General features: G+C 42.4%; 1 protein-coding gene across 2 annotated transcripts in view; it reads right to left on the bottom strand.

Moving 5' to 3' along the window:
• The window catches only part of SMPD3 (sphingomyelin phosphodiesterase 3), a 228625-nt gene that overhangs the window by 57217 nt on the left and 150083 nt on the right, over positions 1-21325 (bottom strand). For both annotated transcript variants that reach the window (XM_006117573.3, XM_006117574.4), the window contains one exon: positions 1413-3039. In XM_006117573.3, coding sequence (XP_006117635.1) covers positions 1413-2756 — 1344 coding nt within the window. In that variant the 5' untranslated portion in view covers positions 2757-3039. The remainder of the gene's footprint in view (positions 1-1412; positions 3040-21325) is intronic.

The raw sequence follows: 21325 nt of genomic DNA, 5'->3' as shown, positions 1-21325 counted from the left end.
TACATCCCCCAACTTAAACCTGTCCAACACATTATCAATAAACTACAGTGTATACTGGAACAGAATACCATACTCCAAGAGGCTCTGGGAGACAGACCCATAGTCTCCTATAGACAACCACCTAACCTCAAGATGATTCTTACCAACAACTACAGGACATACCACACTAATACCAACCCTTGTACCTTCCCTTGCAACAATATGTCCACATATTCATTCTGCTGATACCATTATTGGACCTAACCAACTGAGTTATAAGATCAAGAACACATATTCCTGCGCATCCAGAAATATAATCTATGCTATCATGTGCCGAAAGTGTCCGTCTGCTATGTACATTGGACAAACATCTCAGACACTTCGCCAAAGGATCAATGCCCACAAAACAGATATCAGACAAGATCACAAAGAAAAAACAGTTTCTTGCCATTTTAACCAGAAAGGACACTCTCTCAATGACTTAACCACTTGCATTCTGCTACAAAGACCTTTTACATCTGCACTTGAAAGGGAATCCTCTGAACTGTCATTCATGTTAAAATTCGACACTCTCCAAAAAGGAATGAACAAACACTCGAACTGTCTTACCCATTACCAAGATAGCTTCCCCAATTATCACCTCTAATACCATTAACTCACAAACATCCCACTCTCCCCACCTCTAATATCATCAATTCACAGACACTTACCTTCCTTCCTTCCCCCGCATCCCCTTCCTGTTCTGAAATATGATTTGTCCTTTTCACGTGTTCATTCTTTTAAATTGTATCCTTTGGTTTATATGGTTGTGACTATTTTCTTCCACTATTTGATCTGAGGAAGTGGGTCTGGCCCACGAAAGCTCATCATCTAATAAACCATCTTGTTAGTCTTTAAAGTGCTACATTGTCCTGCATTTTGAAAAAACAGAGGTTTTTTTTCCAACATTGGTAATCCTCATTCTACAAGGAAGAAGCCTTTTTCCAAAAGAGCTTTTTTGGAAAAAGCCATGTGTGTACGGGGAGAGGGAGTTCTTTTGAAAGATGAGGATAGAGGAAAAACCACAGGTGCCCTGGTGGCTACTCCATCCATAGTAATCACTGCTGAAATGCGAGATAGTATCTACAATGAATGGACGCTATCTTTTGAAAAAGGAGATAGCTTTTTCGATGCACTTTTGCAGTGTGGACGTTCTCTTTCCAGAAGTGCTCTTCTGAAAAAGCTTCTTCTGAAAGAAGCCTGCAGTCTAGACATAGCCTCTGTCACCTTCATATGATCCCTAAGCCTCAAATTCTCCAGCCTAAATGTAAACCAGATCTGAACACTGTGTCTATAACCTATCTCTAACAGAGTTTATTGACAAGCAGTACAGTTGATTTATAATCAAGCATGTATTAGAATCAGTTATGGGTTTCATAAAGAAAGGGTCTTACCTTGAGAAACAAGGCTCCCTTGGAAGCCAAGGAGTCCGTTCCTTTTCCATTGGGGTAACAGTGATAAGCAGCATCCATAACTGGGTAGCGGCTGGCAAAAAGCAGGCCACTGTTAACAAACTTAAAGCTACAGCAGCCATGGCAGCCATAGACCCCAACATCATATAGAATGTATTCAAAATAGTGATGGAGCTGCTGTTTCAACTTCTCTGCTGCTCTTTTGTCAAACACTTCCTGCAAGCATAGGAAGTCCAAGTTAGCAGGGAAGAAAGCAGATATCTCGTGGTCAAAGTTTTCATCCGTATGCTTCTTTTTCCTTGTAGAGGTCTTCTTCATGACCGAGGCTTTGTAAAGGAGTTTGTTGTTGATGCTGCTTTGGTCCACTGTGCCATCTCCAATGCGAACCTTAACCAGGGACTCTCGTGAGGCAGCATAGCTGTCTAAACTCCCAGAATCTCCTTCTTTCTGTTTATGGTTGGATATTTGACCCTTTGGGCTCTGTCTTTCACCTTCCAATGAGTGTTCTGCTGGCCCACTAGTATTAGCCTGGGCACAAATGGCATCTGCTTCTGGGTCTGAAACGTGGCCATTATCCTCCCCATTTATGCGCACAATACATGTATTGTTGTCTTCTCCCTCATTTAGGTCCTCTCCAGCTTTAGCATCTCTACTATCCTCACTATTATTGGAGCCAGAATTATCTCCCTTGTATTCCAGAGATGATGTCCTTTTGATGCCAACATTGACAGCGCGGTTATTGCTATCTCCACCTTGGGGAGATACCAAGCTGCTGAAACTTGCTGCGCTGATGGATGTGTTAGTGGGAGAATCTATATAGATTTTTATTTGTGGTCTGCTTGCCCCATTTCTGATTCTCCGCCCAATTTCTCTAGCTCGTGCTTGTGTGTTAAACACATTGTTAAATCTTGCCAGAGAATCTGGTAGCAGACAAACATTGGCACTGCCAAAGCAGAAGCTTTTCCCATTGCCTGTAGCTTTCCATTCAGCAAGTAGTGTAGCTCCATTGGCCTGGCTCCTGTCTTCAAGCCTAGAGTAGATATATGGCCTTCTAGCTGACTGGAGAGGTGACCATAACAAGAAGCCGATCAAGGCAAAAGGAAGAGATGCTAATAGCAGTGCCAAGTAGATAGGAGTGGTAATAATAATGCAGAGTGCTTGAAAGTAGCATGGATCATCTGCCCTCTGACGTTTTTCATAGGTGGTAGGAACAAAAGAGGCTACAAGCCTGTCTGCAAACCAATAACATGGGAAAATCAGGCCCCAGGAAAATGAATGCAGAACTGATAGAAAGCTGTTGGGAAATGGGGAAGTGTACAAAACCATTGCAACTCAGTTATGATAACACTTCAGGGACTACTACATGATGCCACTGTCAATCGTCCATTAGAACACTGGAGTGCAGGTTCAGGAAAAATCGTCCAGCTACACAGTTTGGGTTTCCAAGTATAATAAACACTTATCTCTTTAAGAGCACCATTTCACTTTGTCAACTCAGAGGGAAACAAGACCACTATCTTTCTGTCATTGTGGCACCTATATTCTTCAGAGGAAGTCATTGATCACTGCAAGGTACCATAATGAATCTCAGATGGGGCAGATGAAATTCCTGTAGAGACAAAAAATAAAAATATACTTAATACTTATTCAAGGTTTGATGCATATTTCCCCCCCTCTCATCCCAGTTTATCTGTGAAATCAATGGTTATTTTCCTTATGGTTCTTATCATATATTTTAAATGGCACTTTGACTACTTGCTATATATTAGTTGATATTTTCTTCAAAATATATTATTTAAATTTTCAATAGCTCCATTCACTTCTACCTCTGAAACTGGCCCATTTGTTACAAATGGGTTAAAGTTTGCCATGAATTCTCTGCTATTGTAAATTTAAAGTCTTATCTTCAGTACTGCATTCGCAGGTTTTTTTATTTATAATTTCTCTCTCATTCAGGCTGCACTGTTACTTAAATCATATATATCTAAATCTCATCAAATTCTATTTGCCACCCATTCATAGATAGTTCTAAAATAGTATTATATTCAGCATCTTATCACTTTAGTTGATCAATCTTGGAATGACACAGAAGTCCTTGGATGAACAAGAAAAAATGTATGTGATGTAGGTTTGAAATCAAAGGCACATTATGATCCAGGGCTTAGAACAATTTGGTGCTTGTTTACCAAAACAAAAAGGTCATCGCTATGCTGTCCTCTAAAATTTGCTTTAGGGTAGCAACAGTTACTGCAATCCTACGCTAACTCCCCATTTCTTGGCTTGAGGAATCAACAGGTGGATGGCAAAGAAGACAGAATAAAGAAGATAATCAGGACAGCCATGATAAAGGAGCATGAAATACGAGAGTAAGCATGGATAAAATGATTTTTTATTCTTTTCCTTAGGCTAAAAATATTCAAAACAGTCTCTTTGTCCACATGGCTAGTAAGATTGTGGAATGACAAGTGTTATTTTTTGAATAAAAATCCCCTTAATTTGTTTCAGGTATAAAACCTAGAATCTGTACGGTATTAAGCCATTCTGACTAAATTAGCTACCACATGAGAAAGAGAGAGGGCATACAATAATTCTCAACCTTTTTCTTTCTGAGCTCACCCCTAATTCACTATTAAAATTCCACTGTCTGTCTGTTCCACAACTCTTTTTCTGCATAGCCAGTGGATTAAAAACTAGAGCTGGTAGTAAGGTTTAGCAAGCAGGGTGACTTCCTGAGGCCCACATCACAGGTATACAGTAAAGCTAAGTTGTTAGGGCTTCAGCTTTAGCTGAAGGCAATGTGGCTCAGGCTTCAGCTTCAGCCCTATTCTCTGAAAGGTTTTGGCAGAACCCCTGAAACCTCCTTGTGGCCTCTCACTGGGCCCCATAAGCATAATTGAGAACCACCGAGCTATCCTAGACTGCTCATCTCTTTCCTTTGGTGTTAGGGTAGGAAACAAGATGAGGATTACAAAGAGTATGGTCAGAATTAATATTTGCGGCTGTATCCACTGATTATTGAGAGAGTGAGAAGCTTGGGTTAGATCCTGCACTGACATCATATTTTAGAGGAACAACAGTCTCTCAATTTTCTTCTTTCACTCTGTAAATTTCCCTCTCTTTGGGCCAACATCTTAGTATTTATGTTGCCACCACTGACACTTTTTTTTTTGCTATGCTTAACATGAAGTACCAGACTGCAGCCTAAGAGTCTTTTGTACAGGTCAATAATAATAACAAGAAGACAGTTATTATTTGTGGTTTCAATAATTCTCACTCTTTCCTAGCCATGCTAACTATTTAAAAGATAAGAGAAATGTGTTTCTAGTTCTAGGTTTTCTTTCCATTGTGGTAAGACCTCCACATTACATTTTTATAACTAGAGTCCTTTTCACTAAATAGCTCATACCAAGTCCTCCCTTTGACTGAGAAGAGTCACATTCTCCCCATCACTCAAAAACTATGCACACCCTTTGCTAATGTCAGGAGGCCCTATGGAACTCTCAGCCTCTGACTGACAGAAATGTTAGTTATTTTTTTAATCAGTTCAATACATTTTTTCATAATCTCATAAATAAAATCAGTTTCTTGGATTAACGAAAAATTTGCTTGGCATTTGAAAAATCAGATAAGCTATTATTTATTATCTAAATAGTAAATGGCAATTTGGGATGGTGCTGATGGAAAAAAAAACCTAATAAATTTGCTCTCCTGAATTTTTCTAAAATATTTTAAGGCTTTTAAAATAATGTAATGAGATTATATAGAAAAGACTCTTTCCAGTCTGGCATGCACAAATCAAAGTAACTTAAATTCTATCCAATTATGTAATTATTCAGTAAACAAGAAGATCTGTGAAGAACCTTCTCTAATCTAACAGTTACTTAAAATGTTGGTTTTTTAAGACTCCTTGCCTAATTACATAACTAGCCAGTAGTCCTGAAAGGCTCTAATCTGCAATAGTCTCAGGGGTAAATAACACACACTTATTCCAGGGACACACAGCAAAGCCATGTCAAGATCAAGGAGCTGCACCAGTCTTACCACAAGGTGAAGGACAAGAGTAGACAGTCTGGTGTAGCACCACACATGTGCCACTTCTATGACAAGCTGGCCACCGTTTTGGGGGTGGCCCAGCCAGTGTCCCCAGCACGGTCATTGAGTTCAGACAAGATACGCCTGGTGTCAACTTGGAGGACACCGTGAGAGTGAAGGGGCAAGAAGAGGAGGAGGAGGAGAGTAGTCAGCCGCTGGTACCAGAGAGCCAGGAACTGGTCATGTCACTGGAGCCAGTCCTCCTCTCCCAGGATGTCTCGCAGTCCAGGACACTTCTGATGAGTTCACAAATTTTGTCTAACTACAAACGGGTAAAGGCAGTGCGGTGTGAAGTGCCCTTTCCCCCACCTACAGGTTCCTGCTCTAGCTGGGAAAGTAGCACTGTCCCAGGAAGCTGCATATACTGGACACAGAGGGAAGCCGCCCTTTGTCATACCTCTTCCCCCCTGCAGGCTCTGGCCCTGGCTGGCCCCTTACCATACCTCACTGCCTTCAGACCAAGTGTGTACAATATTCCCCTTATAAGTCTGGGCACCTGCTGTAATGTGCCTGCTTGGAAGCAAACATTTTGCATTTTACAGAACACAACTCTGTTGTCTGTCCAGAGACCTTTGCTGTACACTAACAGATTACGGTCAGCTTAACACAATATATTTTCTTTAAAGTCTGCCCTTGTAACTTTTCTTTGCAGCTGGGACAGCAGCCAGATCCACGTCTTTAACCTCCTACAGCATCTGCCCACCTTGGCTCATATCTGCAGATGTAAACGCACGAGGGAAGAGATGATCAGGGAGCAAATGGACTGCATGCATACCCTTGTGGCGAATATCCAGGCACTGTTATGGAGTGTGTGCCATCCTGCCTTGAAAGGGTCATGGACCAGAACTGCTCCAATGGCACTCCTAGTCCCTCCTGCACCAGCCCCATGATTTATATCCCCAGGATCTTTAGGGGCTGCCAGTGCCCTAGGACATGGGGGAGGGGAACTCAAGGGGAATCTGTAAGCCCTTTGGAGGCAGAAGTCTCCCATTCCTGAGCCCCCTGTTCCGGTTTCCAGTTCTTCCACTTCCCTGTTGTTTTCCCCCAATAAACACTCGTGTTCATTGAATAACAGTTTCTTTATTGGTTGAACTGAAGAGGTAGGGTGGGGTGGGGAATTAAAGGGAAACACAGGGAATGCAGGGGCATCTTGTGGAAACTATCTGGCAGAGTCTCAAAAGAGGCCTTGCATAAAACTGCCCTTTAAGGCCTCTCTGATTCTAACTGCCCCTTGCTGTGCTCTCCTGATCACGCTGGTGTCTGGCTACTCAAACTCTCTGGCTAGGGGCTCTGCCTCAGCCCTCCCCCCGTCGCCAGATAAGCTTCCCCCTTGCTCTCGCACAGGTTACAGAGCATAAAACATGCTGCCACCACACGGGCGGTGCATTCACTGAGGTCCAGGCGAGTCAGAAGACTGCTGACCCTTCCCTTTAAATGTCCAAATGCACATTCCACCACCATTCTGCACCTGCTCAGCCTTTTGTTGAACTCCTCCTTGCTGGAGTCCAGGCTGTTTGTGTAAGGCTTCATGAGCCATGGAAGCAAGGGGTAAGCTGCGTCACTCACGATCACAATGAGCGTGTCTACCTCTCTGGCTCTGATTGGCCGGTTGGGGAACAAAGTTCCGATGTGCATCTTTTGGAAGATGAAGGAGTTCTGAAAGATGTGGGTGTCATGCACCTTTCCCAACCAGCCCACGATATTGGTGGGATACAAAGCTGTGAACAGATGACCATCTCACTGTCCTGAAAATGTCCTGAATGGAGATTTGTGTGTTGAACACCACCGAGAATGCCTGTGCTCTCATGGAGTGAGCTGTCAGTGATAGGTCTGGTTTAGTTAGGTTCTGATGCAGGAGGTGATCAATGATGAGAGGTGTTCGGACAAGATGGGGCGTCCCTTCATTATTTCTATTATCACAAAAAAGAGCTGTGGTGACTGGGCTGCACATCTTGCTGCTGTGTTAAGATCCTTCAACTGAGCCTTCCCAGGGCAAAATGGATTTTAGTGTTTATATTGCTATTCTGTGGGCTGACCTCAAGTTTGCACCATCACTGGGGGAGACCAGAACTTTTGGCTTAGAGGGACAGGGAGTGAGGGCACCCCAGAGGGCAGGTAAATTGGCTAAGGGATAATTTCAGCACACCAAGTTAGAGTCTCAGGAGGATCTCTGTGATGAAACTCATCACAACCTCATCCACCCACTTGCTGATCAAAGCAGAATGATCTTTGCATCCTTATTTGGTACAGAATGGTAATAGGTCAATCACAGCATACAAGCATGTGAATCTGTGCTACTGAGCTCTATTTATATAATAGAACTGGAATGGGCTCTATTTACAGAATCATATTTGGTCTGGTTTAGTCTCCTATTTCATAGGAACTGATGTAACTCAATAATGGCCAAATAAATCTGATCTTGGTAGACAGGTTGTTTTAATTTAATTTTAGTGAGGGAAAACAATATAAACTTTGGCTTCAAGAGCCAGAATTTGAGAGAAAACTTTTCCTATTCATACATCATGATCTCTGCTAAAACTGACAGAGACCAGAACACATCTGATACATACATTGTGTGTGGGATTTCCCATTAAGCAGCAAAGCTATACATTCTCAAGTGACACCAGTGGTCTTCAAGTCAACTATTCATAGATTCATAGACTTTAAGGTCAGAAGGGACCATTATGATCATCTAGTCTGACCCCCTGCACAGTGCAGGCCACAGAATCTCAACCACCCCTCTTAGAACAATCCTCTCACCTATATCAAAGATATTGAAGCATTCAAATACTTTGAAGGACCCAACATACAGAGAGTCCTTCAGCTGTGATCTGTGCCCAATGCTACAGAGGAAAGTGAAAAACCTCCAGGGCCTCAGCCAATCTACCCTGGAGGAAAATTCCTTCCCGACCCCAAATATGGCGATCAGCTAAACCCTGAGCATGTGGGCAAAACTCACCAGCCAGACACCCAGAAAGTTCCCTATAGCAACTCCTATCATCCCTCAATTGACCTATTTCCAACTGATAATGAATGGTCAATTAGTTACCAAGATCATGTTATTTCATCCAACCATCCCCTTATCATAGAATCATAGAACTGGAAGAGACCCCAGAAGGTCGTCAAGTCCAGCCCCCCGCTCTAGGCAGGACCAATCCCATCTAAATCAACCCGGTCAGGGCTTTGTCAAGCCGAGACTTAAATATCTCTAGGGATGGAGACTCCACTACTTCCCTAGGTAACCCATTCCAATGCTTCACTACCCTTCTAGTAAAATAGTTTTTCCTAATATCCAATCTGGACCTCTCCCACCACAACTTGAGACCATTGCTCCTTGTTCTGCCATCTGTCACTACTGAGAACAGCCTCTCTCCATCCTCTTTGGAACCTCCCTTCAGGAAGTTGAAGGCTGCTATCAAATCCCCCCTCACTGTTCGCTTCTGCAGACTAAACAGACCCAAGTCCCTCAGCCTCTCCTCGTAGGTCATATGCTCCAGCCCCCTAATCATTTTGGTTGCCCTCCGCTGGACCCTCTCCAATGCTTCCGCATCCTTTTTGTAGTGGGGGGCCCAGAACTGGACACAATACTCCAGATGTGGCCTCACCAAAGCCGAATAAAGGGGAATAATGACATCTCTGGATCTGCTGGCAATGCTCCTCTTAATGCAACCTAATATGCCATTAGCCTTCTTGGCTACAAGGGCACACTGTTGACTCATATCTAGCTTCTCATCCACTGTAACCCCCAGGTCTTTTTCTGCAGAACTACTACTTAATTGATTGGTCCCCAGCCTGTAACTATGCTTGGGATTCTTCCGTCCCAAGTGCAGGACTCTACACTTGTCTTTGTTGAATCTCATGAGATTTCTAGTGGCCCAATCCTCCAATTTGTCTAAGTCACTCTGGATCCTATCTCTGCCCTTAAGCGTATCTAACCGAACTATGGTTCGGTTAGTGATCATTCTTTATAGCACTTGTTTCTCTATACTGTGCTGAACTGGTTCTTACCACCTGGTAACAAATTATTGTAAACTACAGTAAATATACTAGACCCTGCTAATAAATATTAGTACTTCTCTAAAGGGGTCTCATCCACAGTTCTCAAAGTATATCATATGTAGATGAAATACAATTATTCACAAGTGAAAAAGTAGACACCTTGGTCAAGGTGACACAGAAAGTCTGAGAGGCAGCAGATATGCAAATCAGGTTTCCTGATTCCAACTCCAATACCCTATCCCGATCACTTTGCCTCTGAGCAGGCAGAATTAATATTGTACTATGGTGGTCATAAAAGAATCAGCACTTGCCAAAAGGCACCACATAATGGTCTAGTTAAGAAACAGGATGTACTGAGAATCTTTCAAGATATTCCGTTTTCATGAGAGTTGCAGTTCTCATGAGAGATTTCCAGAGAAATATCCAACCACTGAAATGTCAATCTAAACTGATTTTTTTCAGATTCATCCAACACTACTCAGTGTATTCCAAACCAGTTTAATCTGACCTTCCATAAATCAGGAATTTGAGGAAGATTAGGGCACTTAAGCACAAAAAGGAAGCTTACAAAAAGTGGAAACATGGACAAATGACCAGGGAGGGGTTTAAATGTATAGCTCGAGAATGCCAGGGGGTTATCAGGAAGGCGAAAGCGCAAATGGAATTGCGACTGGCTAAGGATGTGAAGGATAACAAGAAAGATTTCTACAGGCATGTTAACAAGAAGAAGGTGATCAGAGAGGGTGTGTGGCCCCTACTGGATGAATGAGGTAACCTAGTGACAGATGATGTGGGGAAAGCTGAAGTACTCAATGATTTCTTTGCCTCTGTATTCACGGACAAAGTGGACTCCTGGACTAATGCGCTAAGTAACGCAAGATGGGATGAAGATGGACAGCCCTTGGTGGGTAAAGAACAGGTTAGGAACTATTTAGAAAAGCTAAACATACACAAATCCATGGGTCTGGACTTAATGCATCCGAAGATACTAAGGGAGTTGGCAAATTTCATTGAGGAGCCTTTGGCCATTATCTTTGAAAAGTCATGGAGATCGGGAGAAATCCCAGATGATGGAAAAAGGCAAATGTAGTGCCCATCTTCAAAAAAGTGAAGAAGGACGATCCAGGGAAGTATAGGCTGGTCAGTCTTACCTCGGTTCCTGGAAAAATCATGGAAGGGATCCTTAAGGAGTCCATTTTGAAGCACTTGGAAGAGAGGAAAGCGATTAGGAATACACAGCATGGATTCACAAAAGGAAAGTTGTGCCTGACCAACCTGATTAGCTTCTATGATGAGGTAACTGGCTCTGTGGACGTGGGAAAGTCAGTGGATGTGATATACCTTGACTTCAGCAAGGCTTTTGATACGGTCTCCCAGAATATTCTTGCCAGCAAGTTAAGGGAATGTGGATTGGATAAATGGACAATAAGATGGATAGAAAGCTGGCTAGAAGGTCGGGCCCAGCAGGTAGTGATCAATGGCTCGATGTCAGGATGGTGGTCGGTTTCTAGTGGAGTGCCCCAAGGTTCGGTTCTAGGACCAGGTTTTGTTCAATATCTTTATTAAGGACCTGGACGAAGGGATGGATTGCACCCTCAGCTAGTTTGCGGATAACACTAAGCTAGAGGGAGAGGTAGATCTGCTTGATGGCAGAGTTAAGGTCCAGAGTGACTTAGACAAATTGGAGGATTGGGCCACAAGAAATCTGATGAGTTTCAACAAGGACAAGTGCAGAGTCCTGCACTTGGGACTGAAGAATCCCATACATTGTTACAAGCTGAGGAACAGCCACTTAAGTAGTAGTTCTGCAGAAAGGGACCTGGGGGTGACAGTGGATGAGAAGCTGGATACAAGTCAACAGTGTGCCATTGCAGCCAAGAAGGCTAATGACATATTAGGTTGCATTAAGAGGAGCATTGCCAGCAGATCCAGAGATGGCATTATTCCCCTTTATTCAGCTCTAGTGAGGCCACATCTCGAGTATTGTGTCCAGTTCTGGGCCCCCAACTACAAAAAGGATGTGGACGCATTGGAGAGGGTCCAGTGGAGGGCAACCAAAATGATTAGGGGGTCGAGCATATGATTTATGAGAGGCTGAGGGAGTTGGGTCTGTTTAGTCTGCAGAAGCGAAGAGTGAGGGGGAATCTGATAGCAGCCTTCAACTTCCTGAAGGGAGGTTCCAAAGAGAATAGAGAGAGGCTGTTCTTAGTAGTGACAGATGGTAGAACAAGGAGCAATGGTCTCAAGCTGTGGTGGGAGAGGTCCAGGCTGGATATTAGGAAAAACTATTTCACTAGGAGGGCGGTGAAGCACTGGAATGGGTTACCTAGGAAAGTAGTGGAGTCTCCATCCCTAGAGGTGTTTAAGTCTCGGCTTGACAAAGCCCTGGCCGGGTTGATTTAGTTGGGATTGGTCCTGCCTAGAGCAGGAGGCTGGACTTGATGACCTTCTGAGGTCTCTTCCAGCTCTATGGTTCTGTGATTCTATGAATTTTGCTGAGATTTTACAAAATATTTTCCTCTTTAGTGCTGATGAGTATACATAGTTCCATCTGATTTTGATCAAAGAAACGCAAATTTGGGTCAGAATTCAGGTCAGAACTTTCCTGAAGTTAGCAGGATTCCAGAGCCAGGATTAAGAGGCTGGGGCCTAGTATAGTGATGAAGACCTGCCAGACAGTTTGGAACAGGAAACAGATCATGTGATGTGTGACATTTACATAGGTTCGGATCCAAGGTTTTGATAAAGACTTATTTCTAGTCTTTCATATACACACAAATGATAATTATGCAGCTGCCCATTCAATTCCCCATCATAATGAAATGATTTAAAATCCTACCCAGCATCAGCCTTGCTCTCAATTATTTGCTTTTTATTCATGCTCCCAAAAGAGCATCGTTGAACAGTCTTTCCAGACTCTCACATTACAGGATAAAATGGCTGATTGCAATATAGTCCGGGTTGCACTTACACTTTTTTCAGTTTTAAGCATGATAACTTCATAGTATTTCAAAAGACCAAAACGAGTAAGAATAAATCCTGAAAAATTACAAAATATATGCACTGTGTGATCTGAAGGCCTTAGTGCAGGAAGTATTACTCAGTAATAAAGCATCCTTGGAAATGTATTAACACTGATTGACAAGAACCAGGTTTCTGGCACATTCTACTAAATAGCCTATAACTATCCTGTTCTTATTGCTTGCTAGCAGATACTGGCTCATGTCAGAATGTCTCTAATTGCATTACAGTGCTGCCTTTCAGTCTTAAATTTCCTATTCCACGTGTCTCCCTGTGTTTATGAAGGAGAAGGGAATCCAGAAGAGCTGGCTTTTTAAAGAAAACTTATTGAATGTGCAGGAAAAAACACCCCAATGTGCAGTAAGAAACGCAAATATGGTGGGTGACCAACTTGACTTAACAGTAAAATCTTTGGGCAAGCATAAACACAAAAAGAAAGCTTACAAGAAGTGGAAGCTTGGAAAGATGATTAGGGAGGAGTATAAATACATTGCTCAAGCATGCAGAAATGTAATCAGGAAGGCCAAAGCGCAATTGGAATTGCAGCTAGCAAGGGATGTGAAGGGTAACAAAAAGGGTTTCTACAGGCATGTTAGAAATAAGAGGGTGGTCAGGGAAGGTGTGAGACCCTTACTGCATGAGGGAGGTAACTTAGTGACAGCTAATCTAGGAAAAGCTGCAGTACTCAATGCTTTTTTGCCTGTGCCTTCACTGACAAGGTCAGCTCCCAGACTGCTGCACTAGGCAGCACTGTATGGGAGGGATGTGGATATGGGGAAGGCAGTTGATATGATATATCTTGACTTTAGCAAAGCTTTTGATACGGTCTCCAACAGTGTTCTTGCCAGCAAGTTATGGAGGTATGGATTGGATAAATGGACTGTAAGATGTCTAGAAAGCTGTCTAGACTGTCGGGCTCAACAGGTAGTGATCATCAGCTCGATGTCTGGTTGGCAGTTGGTATCAAGGGGAGTGACCTGAGGATTAATTCTAGGGCTGGTTTTGTTCAACATCTTTATTATGCCATTATGTTGAAATAACTGCTTGCTATGTAGACACGGACTATGTTATTTCGGAATAACATCAATTATTCAAAAAAAAAAAAAAACGCTGCTCTGTTGATATAGTCAAAGAGGGTGGGGAAGCACTGGAATGGTTTACCTGGGGAGGTGGTGGAATTTCCATCCCTGTTGGTTTTTAAGTCCCAGACTGACAAAGCTCTGGCTGGGATGATTTAGTTGGGATTTGTTCTGCTTGTAACAAGGGGTAGACTCAATGACCTGTTGAAGTGAACAGGGGCAGATATAGGGCAGGGCGAGCGGGGCAGCTGCCCCGGACTCCGCGCTTCAAGAAGCCCAATGCATGAGCAGTGGTGCCACCGCGCATGTGCCGTGTCAAAGGGGTGCCCCGCGAAATTGTGCTGCCCTGAGCCCCACAAAATCCTCATCTGCCCCTGGAAGTCAAAGAGAGCTGAAGAACACAAGTCTCTTCCAACCCTATGTGTCTGAGTGGTTGGGCTCATTTAACACAATCCAGATAGTAGTGAAGCCACAGAAGAGTTTCTCTTATTTATAGCTGCTGGTGCCAGCCAGTCAAAATATTTCAGGTCTTTGTATAAAAAGAAAAAGAGTAATTTTGCTACTGCTCACTACTGTTGTTTCAACAGTGAACTTTGTTTAAAAGAAAACAGGCAAGCAGAACTTTGTCAGAGTCAGCCAAGTCATTATCAGAGAATCAGAGATGTATTATTTGTAAAAATTATTTGCATAATGCAAAATAATATGGGGATGTGAAAGATGATAAGAAAGGTTTCTACAGGGATGTTAGCAAAAAGAAGGTGATTAGAGAGGGTATGGGGCCCCGACTAGATGAGGGTGGTAACCTAGTGACAGATGATGTGGGGAAAGCTGAAGTACTTAATGCTTTCTTTGCCTCTGTGTTCACAGACAAGGTGGGCTCCCAGACTAATGTGCTAAGTGACACAATATGGGACGAAGGTGGACAGCCGTTGGTGGGGAAAGAAAAGGTTAGGAACTATTTAAAAAACCTAAATGTACATAAATCCATGGGTCCAGACTTAATACATCTGACAGTACTGAGGGAGTTTGCAAATGTAATTGAGGAACCTTTGGCCATTATCTTTGAAAAGTTGTGGAGATCGGGAGAGATCCCAGGTGATTGGAAAAAGGCAAATGTAGTGCCCATCTTTAAGAAAGGGAAGAAGGATGATCCAGGGAACTACAGACCGGTCAGTCTTACCTCAGTCCATGGAAAAATCATGGAGGGGATCCTCAAGTAATCCATTTTGAAGCACTTGGAAGAGGGGAAAGTGATCAGGAATAGTCAGCATGGATTCATGAGGGCAAGTCATGCTTGGCCAGTCTGATTAGCTTCTATGATGAAATAACTGGCTCTGTGGATATGGGAAAGTCGGTGGATGTGATATAGCTTGACTTTAGCAAATGAAGCCCGGGATATTTAAAACCCGGGCTTCATTTGCAACTTCGGTTGCCTACATTAACCACCCTAGTTCGAACTAGGGTGGTAGTGTAGACATACCCAAGGACAGAAAGCTGTTTGGAAGGTCGGTCTCAGTGGGTAGTGATCAACGGCTCGATGTCAGGATGGTGGTCGGTTTCTAGCGGAGTGCCCCAAGGTTTGATTCTGGGACTGGTTTTGTTCAACATCTTTATTTATGACCTAGATGAGGGGATAGATTGCACCTTCAGCAAGTTTGCGGATGACACTAAGCTAGAGGGAGAGGTAGATACGCTGGAGGGCAGGTATGGAGTCCAGAGTGACCTAGACAAATTGGAGGATTGGGCAAAAAGTAATCTGATGAGGTTCAACAAGGACAGGGGTAGAGTCCTGCACTTGGGATGGAAGAATCCCAAGCATTGTTACAGGCTGGGCACCATCCGGCTAAGTAGCAGTTCTGAAGAAAAGGACTTGGGGATTACAATGGATGAGAAGCTGGATAGGAGTCAACAGTGTGCTCTTGTAGCCAAGAAGGCTAATGGCATATTAGAGTGCATGAAGAGGAGCATTGCCAGTAGATCCAGAGATGTGGTTATTCCTCTTTATTTGGCTCTGGTGAGGCCACATCTGGAGTATTGTGTCCAGTTCTGGACTCCCAATTACAGGAAGGATGTGAATGCATTGGGGAAGGTCCAGCAGAGGATGACCAAAATGATTAGAGGGCTGGAGCATATGACCTACAAGGAGAGGCTGAGGGAGTAGGGTCTATTTAGTCTGCAGAAGAGAAGAGTGAGGGGAGATTTGATAGCAGCCTTCAATTTTCTTAATGGAGGTTCCAAAGAGGCTGGAGAGAGGCTGTTCACAGTAGTGACGGATGGCAGAACAAGAAGCAATGGTCTCAAGTTGCAGTGGCAGAGGTCCAGGTTGGATATTAGGAAAAACTATTTCACTAGGAGGGAGGGGAAGCACTGGAATGGGTTACCTAGGAAAGTAATGGAGTTTCCATCCCTACAGGTGTTTAAGTCTCAACAAAGCCCTGGCTGGGTTGATTCAGTTGGGATTGGTTCTGCCTTGGGCAGGGGGCTGGACTTGATGACCTTCTGAGGTCTCTTCCAGCTCTATGGTTCTATGATTCTATGATCAGTAAACGACATTTACTGTTATCTTAAACCTAATAAAGATATTAATGAATAAGCAAATAATAAGCAACTACTTTTATAATTTGGTGCTGTATGTCAGAGCACAGAAAATGCATCTGAGTATTATCAACTGGAAATTAGATGTCTGAAAGTTTCTGGAGGTCAAATTTTATATTTCTCTTAATTTTTATAATTTTAATTATGGTTCAGTTAAGTGTGGTTATAACCAGGGCTCGCCGAACTGCGGCGAGCCCCACTTGCCAGCTGCGTCGTCCGGCGATCTGCGCATGCGCAGATCATTCTGAGCATGCGCAGATCGCCTGAACTCGGCTCTTCCGGATTATGATCTACTTGCCACGGCAAGTAGATTGTATAATTTGTCGAGCCCTGGTTATAACCATGAGTTAACCAACAGCTACATTGACTAATGTTATATTTTTTTCTTAATTCACTTCACCATTGGAACAAATAGAGGACACTGTCAAAGCTGTTGCGACTTGAACTTTCTGTCTCACTCTTCTTCAGAAGAGGTGACCTAGAATCATAGAACCATAGAACTGGAAGAGACCTCAGAAGGCCATCAAGTTCAGTCCTCTGCTCTAGGCAGGACCAATCTCAATTGAATCAACCCAGCCAGGGTTTTATCAAGCCAAGACTTAAACACCTCTAGGGGTGGAGACTCCACTACTTCCCCAGGTAACCCGTTCCAGTGCTTCACCACTCTCCTAGTGAAATAGTTTTTCCTAATATCCAACCTGGACCTCTCCCACCATAACTTGAGACTGTTCTGCCATCTGTCAGTAATGTTCCTTGTTCTGCCATCTGTCATTACTGTGAACAGCCTTTGTCCATCCTCTTTGGAACCTCCCTTCAGGAAGTTGAAGGCTGCTATCAGATCCCCCGTCACTCTTCGCTTCTGCAGACTAAACAGACCCGACTCCCTCAGCCTCTCCTCATAGGTCATATACTCCAGCCCCGTAATAATATTGGTTGCCCTCTACTGGACCCTCTCCAATGCGTCCACATCCTTTTTGTAGTGGGGGGGCCAGAACTGGACACAACACTCCAGACGTGGCCTCACCAGAGCTGAATAAAGTGAAGTACTGGCAAAATATCCCATTCAAAGATAGCTGCAGAACACAGTTAGTAAAAAGTGATAGGATTTTCAGAAACTGTTTTGAAATATTTCTATGTCTATAGATCTATGTGTGTAAGTTTATAAACAAACATACTCTTTCTACAGAATATTTATTTACCAATTTAAAATTAATAACTATTTTAGCATCACCATATGAAGATATAGTAGCAGTGAACTGAAGGCAAATATAGTTAATACACTGGGTTTTTACCAACACTGTCAAATTCTTTTACTTGAAAGTAAAATATTTAACTAAAACAGCAATTGTTACATAAGCAATTGTTACATAATCAATCAGCAGAGAGGCTATATGCCTAACTATATGATATTTTCCATTTTACATACACTAGAGCAGAACATGAGTCCAAAGCAAAACAGCACTGATTTTTAAGCTGTTGGAAATCTGCATCTTCATTAAGACTCGGGCTTATCTCCAATACGAACAGTATGATCCTCAGAGAACTTTTAGCATACAAATATCTCCTAGACCCCTATTACATCTCTCTCTTCAATTATGGGTCTACTATTATAATGATATTGTAGGGGAGCCTTCGGGAAAACAATAGCCGGGCAAGAAAATATCTTGGTAGTACTATTTCATTGAAAAATTGATCACGGTGGATTGAAGTATGATGATGGTCAAAAAGTGACCACATAAAAATGTTGCCTTTTTATTCAACCAGGCTGCTTTCTGCATTTACAGTCAGAGCCAGAGCAACTAAGGTTAGTGTCAAAAATGAGTTTTTATTAATCAGCCTCTGCAGAGCCAGCACAGCTTTGGGAACTGAACTTGGGTTTTGTTTGTTTGATTGTTTTTTTGCATGTGGGTCTTGAGTGTCTCACTGTATTTTGAATAGGTTAAAATGATACGTGACCAAATGGCATCTTTTGGCTTTTTAATGGCAACCACAGTTCTCTTCGTTAGTTGTTACTGGTCGTATGCATTGCCATTACTGGGAACACCCCCCGCTTTGCTACATTTTGTAGTCCTATTAGGTACACCCATATAAAGGCTGCTTTTTGATAGTCATGCCCAGATCTCCTACACAGTCTTTATAGGGATTATTCCGAGACAAATGTGCATTAATGAAACAAATACATACTGAGAAAGCATCAGAGCACAGCTAGACAGAATAACACTGATTATTATGTATTCTAGGTTCTGTAAAATTGTAAGTGAAGTTGTGGGAACATACTGTTAGCATCTTACATAATTCATCCTGATAATTTAAATGCTTTCTTAAAACAGCATCCCCTGGATTCCTAGGTTTTAAAGTGTTTAACAAGGTACACATAGAGGGTAATAATGATAACAGGTTTCTGAAGAGTTTCACTATTAATGGGAGTCAAACAGTAGATTTTGGAGATAATTATTACAGGGTTCACCTAGTAATACCAGTAAACCTGAAAAAACAATAAAGCCTGAGCAAACACAAAAGCAAACCTGCTAAAAGAAGAACCTTGATTTAATATATCACATGAATTTAGCTTCTGAGAAGTGCTAGATGTTCAGCACTAGGAAGAGAAGTACATCTACAGAGAATAGCATAGTACAGAAAGTATCTGAAAGTCCATTGTGCCAGTATCACACTCATACAAAACCATTTTCTTGAACAGGACAAACTTGGATGCTCAGAACCAAAAGTACAATTTACTCTATTATCTAAAGGATTAACTCCCTTGACTGTATATAGCATGCTGTTAAAATCTTTGGGTCCAGCCACTGAAAGACGTACCCCAAGTCTCTACATTATCCATGACCTGTGGAGTCCTTTTTGAGGGTGAAAAGGTACTTATCTCTACGCTCTCTCTTACCGTGAGTAGAAAATGATAAGTATAGATGAGACAGACATCTATCTATTGGGGACTGGAGTGGGACACTACCTGGAGCACTCAAAAGCCTTCAACTAGTTCAACTTTTGGCCATAACACCCTGATCTGGACTGAGCAGATGACCTAGAGATAAAAGTTTGCATAGCCCATTAGCAACTGCCTAAGAATCCAGTCCCCACACAGCACACAGAAATTTATTTACTTTGACATTGTGGCAATGTCTAGACCACAGACTTCTTTTGGAAGAAACTTTTTTCAGAAGAGATCTTTGAAAAAACTTCTGAAAGAGAGCGTCCACTCACACAAGTGCATCGAAAAACTGATATGTTTTTTCGAAAGATAGCATCCACACTGAATGAACATTATCTCACATTTCAGCTGTGATTACTGTGGACGGAGTGGCCACCAGGGCACCTGTGCTTTTTCCTCTTTCCTCTTCTTTTGAAAGAACTCCCTCTTCCCCGTCGACACACGCCTTTTTCCAAAAGAGTTCTTTTGGAAAAAGGCTTCTTCCTTGTGGACAGAGGATTACCAATGCCAGAAAAACCCCTCTGTTCTTTTGATTTACTTTCGGAAGCAATTGCAGCATGGACATAACTCAGGTTTTGTTGGAAAAATGGCCATAATTCTGACAAAACTCTGCGATGTAGACATACCCTGTGTAGGCACACCTGAGAACAGATACTTCCTTGTTTTGTCTTTGTGATATGACATACAAAATAAAGCTGGTTAAATATTTTTTAAAAACCTAGCGTTTGCGAACCTTAGATTCCAAATAGCTTTTCTGTTTGATGAGGTTTGTATCTCTTATTTCCCATATGCAAATAAACATTCTCAGAAGCAGGTTTTGTTTGCTCAAATGCTTGGGGAATGGCTGTTTTTAATACCAACACTCATTTCACTAGGCAAAAGAAAAAGAGTTTTAGCTGTTCACCATTTGTTATATTCCTACTTACCCAGTTTTAGTCACCCAGTCAGGCAGCAAAAATGAAATCATATGACAATGGGCAATCAACCACACACCAGAAATTGTAGAACGTTCACTTTGACTACTTGCTTAGGACCCACTGTCTACACACACACACACACAGACACACACATACATCAGGATCCATCAGCAAACAAGACTCCCAACAGAAAGAAGGGTGAAGTTCCCTGGGTAATTGATTGCAACAAACAATTTGAGTCAAACAGCTCTAAGCAGTCTTGCTATAGGTGAGTCTCTTAAAGAACAACGTTCAGCCCACTCAGTTTTGCAGTCACTAACGCTCAACGCCAGCCTACATTTTTTTTTTTAACCAAGTATAGAAATCTATCTGGAAGTGTTGTGAAACAAAAGTTGATTGATGCTGTGGAGGGCCAGGAAACTCATTTTAACATTCCCGTGCCAGTATTTTACCCTTGCAGTTGGGTACTACGGAACTTTCGGGTGGTGGATTAAGGATCTTGAGGGGTTAAGTTTAAAAATACAGAATAAGGCACCACAGTCCAACAGCACCTAGGAAAAGGGAAACTCTGATTTCAAACGGGGGCAGACAGAACTTGCTAAGCCTCTGTCTAAGACAGGGGTGTCCAAACTTTTTTCAAAGAGGGCCAGATTTGATGAAGTGAACATGCATGAGGGCCGACCATTTTGCCTGACATTCTTTGAACCATTAAAATTAAATGCAAATTAACTATTTTATGCAAAGTTTATTGCAAATGGCATACTTTTCATTTCGTCACATGGATGACAAATCTAAACAGGTGTTAAATCACTCTGCCTTTCATATCTGAAGGCCAGATGAAAAAAAAAATCCAGGAAGCTGAAATATATGTCAGGAACATTGTAAAGTACATTACATATTATTGGTAATAAAGGTTGTCTGTCAACTTTTAAGTTCAAAAAATATGAACAGGAACATAACACCAAGTATACATGTTGTGTCCAAATATATTTATAACTGATTTAGACCAACTGACATTAACTGAGATTTTACAATGTATTCATCTCAATACATATGGATTCGTTGGGGGCCATAAAAGATAGATATTGCCAAATTACCTGGGGGGCCGTATTAAACCGGAACACGGGCCGCAATTGGCCCCCGGGCCGGACTTTGGACATGCCTGGTCTAAGAGAAGGAAACTCTGGTCTCAAACCTGAGCTTTCTTCCTCCAGTGAGCATGCTGCAGTTCCTATGCCTGTGTATGAT

Source organism: Pelodiscus sinensis, chromosome 12 (genome assembly GCF_052426305.1).
Source record: "Pelodiscus sinensis isolate ZL-2025 chromosome 12, ASM5242630v1, whole genome shotgun sequence".
Classification (NCBI taxonomy): Eukaryota; Metazoa; Chordata; order Testudines; family Trionychidae; genus Pelodiscus; species Pelodiscus sinensis.
This window is presented reverse-complemented; position numbering and strand designations above follow the sequence as displayed.